Here is a 12,472-nt window from a genome sequence, read left to right on the forward strand (position 1 = left end):
TTGGAATCCTTTCCTTGTATCTTTAACCCTCATATAGAATTTCTTTGTTTCTTGAGCAGTATTTCTCTCTCCTAACTTATCTATCCACTGTTTTTCAAATTCTCTCTTTTTCCTCCTACATTCTTTATCTGCTTCCCTTCTCTTCTCCTGGTATTCATCTACAGTACCTCTAGTTCTCATCTGCAGCATTCTTTTTCTTGCCTCATTTCTTTCTTCAATATTCCTCCTACAGTCTTCATCAAACCAGCTCTGGATTCTCGATTGCTTCTTTCTGCCCAGTACAGTGTCAGCTGTCTCATGTATTATTCCTTTAACGATTTCCCATCTTTCTTCAATATCCTCTCCTGCCCACTCTTCAGCTTCATTAAGTCTATTTGTCAAGTTAGTTTTATACTGTATTTTCATCATTTTTTAACTTGTTGTCAACAAACCGTGGTGTGATAGCTTTCTTGATCTGTGTATAATTGGCTATCCTATATCTGTATTTGATTCTTACCAAATAATGATCACTATCTCCATTTGCATCACGACAGCTATCCACCTCTAATATATCTGAAGCATGTCGTGTATCTATGAGTATGTGATCAATCTGATTTTTTGTGATCCCATCTGGGGAGCTTCATGTAACTTTCCTTATATCTAGAATGAAATTTTCACTCTATAGCGGAATGTGTGCTGATATGAAACTGTTGCTAAGCCATGTCTCCACAATATCCTTTCTTCCAGGAGTGCTAGTTCTGCAAGGTTCACAGGAGAGCTTCTGTGAAGATTGGAAGGTAGGAGACAAGGTACTGGCAGAATTAAAGGTGTGAGGACGGGGTGTGAGTCGTGCTTAGGTAGCTCAGTTGGCAGAGCACTTGCCCGCGAAAGGCATAGGTCCCGAGTTCGAATCTCGGTCCGGCACACAGTTTTAATCTGCCAGGAAGTTCCCTTATATCCTTACTTTGCATCCATGTGCTTTTAACAATCATGTTATTGCTCATGGCAAAATCAATTAGTCTCATACCATTATCATTAGAAACTTCATGCAGACTCTCCTTACCAGCTGTTTTCCTGTATGCAATTTCTTTTCCTACTTGAGCATTGAGGCCCCCCATAATCACCTTAACATCATGCTTTGCCACCCTTGGTATTTCCTGCTCAGTTCCTCATAAAATACATCTTTTACCACTGACTCTGCATCTTCTGTTGGTGCATATGTACATATGAAGGATATATTGAAGAAACAGGCTTTCATTTGTAATACACAGATTCTTTCGCTAACAGGCTTAAAGTTCAATGTGACAGCCTTTAGAGCATTATCAACCAGAAAACCTGTGCTCCCATATCCTGTGCTTCCACAGCTGTAAAACATTGTGTGTCCCAGATGTTAATATTCCACTTCCTTTCCATTTCACTTCTTGTACTGCCGCCATCGTCATATTGTATTTCTTCATTTCCTTTTTCAGGTTCTGTAGTCCCCCAGGCAGTGTTCTCACATTCCAGTCGCTAAATACCAATTCGTGTGCCATTTCCGTTGCCAAGGCCGTTTATCCGTTGCATCCATCCGGCTTTCTTTGTCCTTTGGTTCTATAACAAGCTCTCTCTTTCTGGGGTGAGGCTGTTAGCCTCACGCCCAACCCCCATCTTGGGGGACCTGGATTTTTTGAGGGTTCATTCCTCTATGAGTGTTGGCTTCCCTACACCTATAGAGCCTCTCCTGCTTGTGTTGCGGGACACACTTCGTCTGTCTCTTCTGTTGAGACCAGTCTGGCTTGGGTGACCCTGCCAATAGCTACGCTACTGCTGGCACAGCCCTCGGCTTCATCAGAGCATGCAAAACCTCCCGCCCAGCACTGAAGGTGCCTACCATAAGGTGGTGTCCCCCGAGAGGGATTTTCGACCCTGAATCCAAACAATTTTCATTACCCGGTTTCTCACAACAACCATCTCCACTATAAATTCAAGCATATTCGTGGGCAATATTTGCAACACTAAAGATATTGCAGATGATGTGGATTCAGTTGGTGAACAACTATTTTGGTAGTCTTGCATGTTGTGTTTCTGTGTGTTCCACAATGAAATGGAGTGGACAAGAAGAAAAATTTATGAATTTGCCACTCTGTGAGGCAGGGGGGGGGTTCTCTCATTTCCAGTTACTGCTGCAACAGGTTGGTGGAATAAATAAATATGATACTTTCTATGTGGCAGAAATGAGTGTATGTATGAAGCAACAACGTGTAGTAAACGTGGATTTGGCAGAGGGATCCTCACATTCATTGGCAATGTGACAGACAGTGAGACTGAAGAAGTTTACTTTATTAAAAATGATAATTTGGATTCATTTTAATCTGAAAATGGGGAGCACCCCTCCCTCTCCCATATTTGCAATGTGATTACTGACAGGCTCTTCTCAAGGTTGGCAGCTATGACACTGGTTTGATAGTGGCTGAAGAAAAAAGTGTAGGCTTCATGAGGGAGGGCTATGCTTTTTGTTTTGTGATTGTATTGACAATTAAGTATGACAGATTACTTTTGTTTGTTTTAAAGCTTTATGTAAACTTGTTTCCATTTGTAATGTTTCAGGCAATGTGTACGCTGCTAAAACAAGCTGTGTCAACACTACTTGAGAAATTTGAAATAGTTTTACCACCAGTTGTGAACATGCTTATGAAAAGCTTTCGTGTTCGTCCTCAGCCATCGGTTCTTGAACTGTTGCAGCAGGTCTGTGGACAGATAAAATAATAAATTTATGTTGTGATATTAATTTATCTACATCACATTAGTTTATGGATTTGGAATAGTGCAATGACAAGGTATCTAATTGAGGACTGATGTTTAGATTGCCATGTCAGATACCAATGAGGATGTTTGTTTCGTGTGGCTCGTAGGTCAGCGAGTTATATTAGTCAACCACAGTATTATTGTGCCAAGGAGTGAGGGCACTTTGTTCTGCTTGTTGTGAGTTTTATCGTGATATTTTGCGAGGGCAAGCTGAATCACTCGATAGTGTATGCGCAAGTCTCTTGGAAGCATTCAGAGTGCAAAGCAATTTCATAATCACTAATGTACTTGTTTATTGTAACATCACTGCATATTTCCAATAATGGCCACAAGAGGTTAAGTGTAATAATATCATTGTTGAGTATTACTACCCAACTTGTTGATGAGAATATTACAGTGCTTATGCAACTTGCAGAGTGTTAAAAACTTTTAGAGGTATTGGGCCAGATAGATTATAACTTTTTGGTAGGTGGAAAGTTTTATTAAAATAATGTTTCCCAACCTCTGCAACATCCCTGCATTATTTCAATAATGGCCACGGAAAGTTAAGTGTAATAATATCATAGTCGAGTATCACTACCCAACTTGTTGATGAGAAGATTACAGTACCTATGCAACTTGCAGAGTATTAAAAACTTTTGGAGGTGTGAAAGCTTTATTAAAATAATGTTTCCCGACCACCAATCTCCTCAGATAATTCATCAGTCAGTCTCATTTCTTAAAAATACCTTTGCCTTCAAGAGTGTTGTCCTTTTAGTCCCTTTGTCCAATGAAAACTAGAAAACAAAGTATTGGTGAAAGTATGTTTAAGCTTTACATTTAATGTTACTGTGCCTAGTGATATGCAGTGAATGTTTATAGAAAATCTCGTTGGGAATGGGATGAAAATGGAACACACAGCACAAATACAGTAATAGTTTGTTTATACGTTTTTCAATGGACTACAGAAAAAAATTAAAGTGTGAAAAATGTATATATGAAATATAGCACCATTCTGTCAAATTAATTGGTAAACACAAATGAAAAATCCAGTAAATAAAAAGTTACATTCTACAGAATGTTATATAGGCTTACTAGGTACCATACTTACCAAAGATATAAAGAGAAATGTAAACCTCTACACGGAATAAAACGTCATTTCGCGAAAAGAGTCAGTAATTTTTGCTTGTTTTTTCTTTGACATGGCAATAGCTTACACTGTACCCTCAAAATGGGTTAACTCTGTCATCATTTTTTCAGAAACATTGTGGCGCATCACAAATTGTTTAGTTATTTCTGATATATTTACTGCATCGTTAAATGTCACAGATGAATGCTGAGGCTCTTCTGTATCATCCTCATATCAGTTTGCTATGGGCACTGCAAGTCGAGGATGTAAAGTCACATGAAAATCCCTTTGGGAATGGATGAGAGTACATTTCAATATTAGCTCAAGAATGGGGCTCCTCATATTATGAAGCAGAACACTCTTCACAGAAATGCTACATCCGCAAAAGATAGACTTACCGTAATACTGCGGTTTCTAGCTACTCTAGTTCACAGTACTGGAGTAGCACTCTAATGCTGCAGTGCACATTGGCGAAAATAATACCAGAAATGTATGTAGCTATTTATAATGCACTGAAGGAGGAAAATGTGAAGGCAAATAAATTTAATACATACTGCAGTCGTGAAAATTTTTTATTTCCACAGAAGTTGTAGATTTTCTCCTTTATAATCACAGTGGTATATACTGGCTGTACTTCATGGCAAATAGTATCCGCAATTTTTTTATAGCTCTGACTTTTTATTCTGTTCTTGTATATAGGATGTCGTAAGCTACACAGCGCTTCATCTGCCTCGAATATTTCTGTCAATTTAGTTATATATGTGACACACCGTGTATATTTGGGAGTCATATTGAAAAACATTGTGTGTCAGACAGCGATGCTAGCGCTCCAAGCGGTTGATTTCTCCATGCAGTAAACATAAGATGAACATTTCCTATAATCACATCTAGATTTGATCAAAGAAAATTTGACCAATGTCTAACTTTGACAAAGTTCCTTATAACACTATCAGATTTTATTACAGTCCAATATCGGCCTTACTAGTCCACTTCCCCGCAACCCACTCTGAAACACTGCATCGTAACTTGCACACACTGTGGATATTTTGCCGGGACACGAAAAAAAAAAAGTAAAAATAAAAATGTATAAGTGAGAAAAATGTATAAGTAAAAACATATAAATGAAGTTTTACTGTAGTTGACATTAAAACTTGGTAACTTGAACAGAAAAAGCAGGAAGAAAGAGGAAGTTCCTAAATGCAAATTTATAATTCGTAGGACTTGGAATAACAGTCCAAATCGCCTATATAGCAAAGTAGACAGGCTGCTGCTGTTATGCTAAAAGGTGCAACAGTATATTGCATGCTACCAGCATTGGCTAATTGTATCAGTTCAGTCTCACTGATAATTTAGTGATTATTGTGCTGATGAAGAAAGATAAATTGTGGTTGCCTGTGAACTGGTATAGAATAAGAGTTACCTCAAGTGGCACTTCATTGTATAAAGTAGGTAGTTACACTGATGGTACAGCAACATGTCAAGAACTGCACCAAACAGAGATGTGGTCCAGACTGTGTGAAGTGATTTTTTCCCTTTTTAATTTTTTATAGTATCGGTCCAGCTAATGTTCCATTTTGTACCAATCATTGGGGCTCAGTAATTGAGCCACTGGACACGTGATCAGAAGGAACAGGACTCAAATCCCTATCCTGTTATCCTGGATTAGGTTTTCCATGGTTTCTGAACAGTAAATTAATGCCGATGTTGGGGTCTTTTCTTTTGGAAAAGAAGGACTTGTAGTTAATAGCAGAACTCATTATTGATGAGAAACTAAGTACTAATCTGCATTCCTTCTTGCATTGCACATTTTAACAGTGTGTTGGTCCCCTTGAGAGGTTTGTATTCCGTCAACTATTGATTGTTTTGTCTTTAGAAACTGATCACTTCATGCTGTGAGATGTATCTGTGCAGCTGTTGATGTATTATACCGGTACTGTTAAGCTTATCAGGTGAACAGTTGAAGTGTTTGCTTGTTGATAATGTTAAGCATCAAATATATGATAGTTGTGTAATTCTTTTGTTTTACAGATTGTGATCCTGTTTGGCAGAGATACAGAACATACACAGATGATTCATTCACTTGTCACAGACATTTGCAGGATATCAATGACTTTCTGCTTTTCTTCTCCATCCACATCAGAACATTGTGATGTGATAGAATCATTTTTTAACCTTCTGTCACAACTTATAAAGAAAATTCCTAAGCTGTTCCTTATGATGGATGTCGAGGAAGTGAAGGGGTTCTTCAGGAGTGGTAAATTTTTTATAGTTAATATATCATAGTATGCAGAGTGCACCATTGTCTGATTTATTCTGAGGAAAACTTAATTTAATTATTATAGTTGTATGGTGTGGGGACTAAAATCAGCTATTTAAATGTTAACAAATAAATGAGTGGTTGGACTGAAGATCTGGAAGATGGTATACCGTGGTGGCAAGGAGAAGCTTTATTGCACACTGTACAAGCATTGCAGTTTTATGTCTCCAGCATTTTTCTAGTTCCTCTCCCTCTGATTCCTTGCTTTGAGCGATTCTCTGTATTTGTTATTGTAGTTGATTAGATTAGATTAAATTAGTACTTGTTCCATAGATCATTAATACGACACTTCGTAATGATGTGGAACGTGTCAGGTTAATAAAAAGTGTCTCTACAAGATATTACATTACACAAAATGTTACACGACACTTTTTTTTGGGGGTGGAATTACCCACTTACTATATCCAAAAATTCACCTAATGAGTAGAAGGAGTTGCCATTCAGAAATTCTTTTAATTTCCTTTTAAATGCTGTATGACTATCTGTCAGACTTTCGATGCTATTAGGTAAGTGACCAAAGACTTTTGTGGCAGCATAATTTACCCCCTTCTGAGCCAAAGTTAGATTTAACGTCGAGTAGTGTTGATATATTACACGCCTTTGTGCAATGAACACTCTTTTACTCAATGATGAGTTACCCCAGAATATGATGCCATATGAAAGCAGAGAATGAAAATAGGCATGGTAAGCTAATTTACTGAGATGTATATCACCAAAATTTGCAATTACCCTATTAGCATAAGTAGCTGAATTCAAATGTTTCAGCAGATCTTCAGTGTGTTTTTTCCAGTTCAACCCCTCATCAATGCATACACCTAGAAATTTTGAATATTCTACCTTAGCTACCGATTTCTGATCGAAGTCTATATTTATTAATGGTGTCATTCCATTTACTGTGTGGTACTGTATATACTGTGTTTTGTCAAAGTTTAATGAGAGCCCATTTGCAGAGAACCGCTTAATGATTTTCTGAAAAACATCATTTACAATTTCCCCAGTTAATTCTTGTCTGTTGGGTGTGATAGCTATACTTGTATCATAGGCAAAAAGTACCAGCTTTGCATCTTCGTGAATATAGAATGACAAGTCATTAATATATATTAAGAACAGCAGAGGACCCAAGACTGAACCTTGCAGCACCCCATTCTTGATTGTTCCCCAGTTTGAGAAATCACCAGTTTTTTGCATATTATGTGAACTGCTTATTTCAACTTTCTGCACTCTTCCAGTTAGGTTGATTTAAACCATTTGAGTGCTGTCCCATTCATACCACGGTACTTGAGCTTATCTAGAAGTATTCCATGATTTACACAATCAAAAGCCTTTGAGAGATCACAAAAAATCCCAATGGGTGACTTCCGGTTACTCAGAGCTTTTAATATTTCATTAGTGAAGGTATATATAGCATTTTCCATTGAAAAACCTTTGTGGAAACCAAACTGACATTTTGTTAAAACTTTATTTTTACAAATGTGTGAAGCTACTGTACAATACATAACTTTTTCAAGAATTTTGGATAAGGCAGTCACAAGAGAGACTTGGCGGTAGTTGTTGACATCAGACGTATCCCCTTTTTTATGCAGTGGTTTAACAATGGCATACTTCAGTCTATCTGGGAAAATACCGTGCTTCAGCGAGCTATTACATATGTGGCTAAGAATCCCACTTATCTCTTGGGAATAAGCTTTTATTATTGTGCTGGAAATGCCATCAATTCCATGTGAGCTTTTATTCTTGAGAGAGTTTATCATCTTCGTAATTTCAGAAAGAGAGGTGGGTCGAATTGCAATTGTATTAAATTGTGTGGGTAAGGCCTCTTCCATTAACTGCCTTGCTTCTTCTAATGAACATTTAGATCCTATTTTCTCTACAACATTTAAAAAATGATTATTCAAAATGTTTTCGACTTCTGGCTTGTTGTTTGTCAAGTTTCCATTTGTTTTTATGGTAATGCCGTCATCCTGTACTCTTGGTTGCCCTGTCTCCCTTGTAATAATATTCCAAATTGTTTTGATTTTGTCATCAGAGGTATTAATCTCAGACGTGATGCACATGCTTCTGGACTTTTTAATAACCTTTCTTAATGTAGCACAGTAGTTTTTATAATATTTGGCTTTTTCAGGGTCATTACTCTTTCTTGTTGTTAGATACAGTTTCCTTTTGTGGTTACAAGATATTTTTATTCCTTTAGTAAGCCAAGGTTTTTTGCATGGTTTCTTATAATTAGATTTAACTACTTTCTTGGGGAAACAGTTTTCAAATTCTCTTAAAAGTGTATCATGAAATAAGTTATATTTTAAATTAGCATCGGGTTCCTTGTACACCTCATCCCAGTATAACTGCTGAAGATTTTCCCTGAAATTTCTAATTGTTGAGTCATTGATTGAATGCACAACTTTGGAGGGTAGTTTTGAATTACTGAATGGAGCTATGTTATATACCGTAACTAGCTGTGCACCATGATCAGAAAGACCATTCTCAACAGGACAAGAATTTATGTTTTTAAACTTACCTTGGTCTATAAAAGTGTTATCTATCAATGTGCTACTGTCATTTACTACCCGAGTGTGAAAGGAGTACCTTTGTATTCATTTTGTGTGGCTATTAACAGTTGACCTTATACTCTTTTAATTTCATATTCTAAATATGAACCTGCAGTTATTGTTCACATGTACATTACTCTTGAGAGTCTGCAAAATTTAACAATGTGGCAATGTATCAGCAAATAAAAATAATGTACATTATAATAGCTTGTCCTATCTGGCAACAAATGACAGAAACTACAATAATTTCATTGCAAACTACTGCAAAAAGTAATATCCAAGGTTATCAAGAAGGTGCAAGTTTGAATTATCACTGTAATGAAAGTGAGTGTATGCCTTCTCAGTTAATTAGCTTCCAGATAGAAACATGAATACACCACACACCATAATTATCTCAGTAATATTATCCTTCCCCTCGACTTCAAAATTCTTTTGAATAACAGGTATGGATTTCATTAACATAGCGATCAGTTTAAATGATTACCACATACTTATATCTTTCAAGCAGTAATGGCATTTGTTCGTAGGATAAATTTCGTATACTTTTGATTCTATCAGCCAAGGGAAGGAACAAGAACAAATGGGAATTAAATATGACCTTGAAATGGTTCTAAAATATTTAGCGATTGACAGATAACAGAGATTTTAAATCGTGCATGTCTAGCACCTATGGAATTGTATGTGATCGCTGACAAAGATAACAAATATCTTGAATTACACAAGCATGATACAATATATATTACCGTGCCCCTAATTGTGATACACTTTATTTACCAAGCAAACAAGGCTCTCACAAGTCTGATTTTACTTGCTGCATTGGTAATTGGTTTTTTTATCATTTTCTTTATTCTTTGGAATGACTTAAGTTCTGTTCTATCTTTTCTTTCAGATGGAACTTCAGTTATCTCTGTTTGATAGAGGAGTGTGGGTGTAGGATCAATATTGGATACATTTTTGTTTGACAGTTTTCTTTACGTACATCTCAATGTTGGGTATCCATAAATTTGAACTTTATTGCGTGACATACTGAAGGGGATTTTTTTTTTTTTATAATTTTTTTTTTTTTTTACGGAGTCGTGTTCAGAGAATTCTTACAGTCTGAATTACAATCTGTTTGACTTCTTACATTTTACAGCATTGACTTTTGTCGATGTGACGTTTGCTGCTTGTCAGGTTGGCTTTTTGTACTGTGCCCTGGGTTACTTCACTGAATAGTCATAGCACAGTCTGCCTCATGGCTGAATCGGTTCACTGTTCATCACCTTGTGACTCATAACACTTCCTAATACTACAGTAGTTTATCACTGTCTTTAATAGCTGTAAACGCACTCACATAGCATCTGCGTAGTCAGTTAATTGCAGCCTTGATAATGTCTGCCAGATCATTTTAAGATGCTTAATGCACACAATCTTGTTTCTAACAAGTAATGTCGGCAGGCAAGTCTAATTGTTGCATCTCTTTGTGACACATTGGGATTCGTGTCTATGAATGGCAGTGTTTCTGACACACACACACACACACACACACACACACACACACACACACACACACACACACACACCCACACACCCCCTCTTCACCATCGAAATTCTTGCTCAAAAGTTAGTGATATTCCCAGTTTATTTGTGCATATGTATCTGCAGTTTGTGAGTCTTTACTCACACTGTAATATCAGTTCACACATGTCTGGCTAGACAAACTAACATATGAATTTTCATATTGTCAGTATGCAGATACAAATCTAATAAACTCATACTGCATCCTCACAGTAAAACATTTTGGTTGGCTGCCATTACAAATCCCATGTGATAACAAACTATCCTACGATCAGGGTATTTTTCTACTGGACTCAATTGTACTAAGTTCAGTGGGACAAGCAGCTGATAGCAAGACTGAGATAGATGGACAAACTAGACAACGAACCAATTCAGAATAAAACCCTAAACCTAACTTAGAACACACTTCTCAACTTAGAATTGCATAAAGTCATCAAATTATTAATCTTCCCTTTATTAGATGGAAAGCAACCTTTGTTACCCTGAACTTTGTGTAGTTACTTTCCGATATATGCATGTCTGCAGCATCTCAATCTTTTCAGACTGGTTAAATACACAAGTTTGATTGATGTGAAAAGAGCACACCTAATGATTTTACCACTTCATTTACTTAAAGTACTATATTATTTGAAACAAGAAAAATTCTCTCTCCATTTACTAGAACAGGGCACTACAGGGCACAAACTGTCTTTGAATCATTTATTTAGGCAGCATTTACCTCCATGTACATACTCTATTCTCTGTTTCATGTTTTTTTTATGAATGAAATGTCCTCTACCCTTGTAACTGATCATCATATACACAAGACACATTTTATTAAATGACACAAAGTATGCCTTAACTTAGTATTCACAATTATGTAAAGATTCTTGTAGTACCATAGAATGACCAAACAATACTACATATACACACATACAAATTATTTACAAATACACATGTAAAAAGCACATATGTTCTGTTGTAGTTCATTATAGTGAAGACATATCCACTGTTTCACACTACAAGTAAAGTGTCCATCACATTGATTTACTATGTAGTGTAGAAACTACATTCACATACAAAACTATATACACATCTACTTTGCACACTCAGCTAGAAGCATTTTTCAAAGTCTTCATTTGTATAAAGACCTTTTATTTTATTACTTCCAGGATATACAGGGTGACACAGAATAATGGGAATATTTGAAATGAGTAGTAACAGCCATGGGCGGTGGCAGCACTGTGGGTTCGTGACAGTTAACGAGTAAACAGTCCACCGTTTCAGTAATCTTGGATCAGTGGAATGGACAACAGCGTGCGTTAGCCATAAAATTTCTTTATAAAAACATTGATAGTTTGGTAGCAGCGCAGAGGGAGTTTCGACGTTTTTATAATTTAGGATGTCATTATGCTGTTCCATTGAAACACACAATAAAATGTTTGATTAATAATTTTGCAAATACTGGATCTGCCCTCAAGAAGAAACAAACAGGGTGACCCAGAAGTGTGCATTCTCCAGTGAACATTGATGTATGTGAGTCTGTCTTACGGAGCCCACAGCGTTCAATTCATAAGCAAGCAGCAGTGGTTGCAATATCCTGGGAGAGTGTTCGCAGAATTCTTCATCTTGATTTAAATTTTCAACCGTACAAACTACAGATGGTGCAACAATTGAAGGACAACCATTACCTTTTACGATTAGGATTCTGTGAACAAATGATGAGAAAAATAAACAGTGACAATGAATTTCTGAACGAGCTGTGGTTCTCAGATGAGGCACATTTTCATCTCACAGGTTAAGTGAATAAACAGAACTACCATTACTGGACAAACACAAATCCTAATGACATTCATGAGTGCCCTTACACACTAGTGAAGTGACAGTATAGTGTGGTGTTTCATCACATGGGATTATCGGGCCGTATTTTTTCTCAAACGAACAGGAAAACACAATAACTGCGGATCATTACGTGGAGATGTTACGAACTTCCATCACACTTGCATTGAACAACTTTCTAAACATTCAAGAAGCCTGGTTTCAACAGGACGGAGCATGCGTACCAGTATCTCATTTGGTGTGCAGTTGTTTGAGGTTTGTTGCAGGTTATTGACTATTTCTTCGAACTGAATGAAAAAATTTACCCAGGTAGTTAATTTGTTAGAACAATATGTCCTGATAACTTGTTAAACTCCAAGAAGGTTG

The 12,472-nt window shown here is 36.8% G+C and overlaps 1 protein-coding gene across 1 annotated transcript in view; it reads left to right on the forward strand.

Moving 5' to 3' along the window:
• Positions 1-12,472, forward strand: part of LOC124555108 (importin-13) — a 195,498-nt gene that overhangs the window by 134,940 nt on the left and 48,086 nt on the right. Inside the window, exons 13-14 of the mRNA XM_047128909.1 lie at positions 2,566-2,703; positions 5,900-6,125. Coding sequence (XP_046984865.1) covers positions 2,566-2,703; positions 5,900-6,125 — 364 coding nt within the window. The remainder of the gene's footprint in view (positions 1-2,565; positions 2,704-5,899; positions 6,126-12,472) is intronic.

This window comes from Schistocerca americana, chromosome X (assembly GCF_021461395.2).
Source record: "Schistocerca americana isolate TAMUIC-IGC-003095 chromosome X, iqSchAmer2.1, whole genome shotgun sequence".
In the NCBI taxonomy this organism is placed as follows: Eukaryota; Metazoa; Arthropoda; class Insecta; order Orthoptera; family Acrididae; genus Schistocerca; species Schistocerca americana.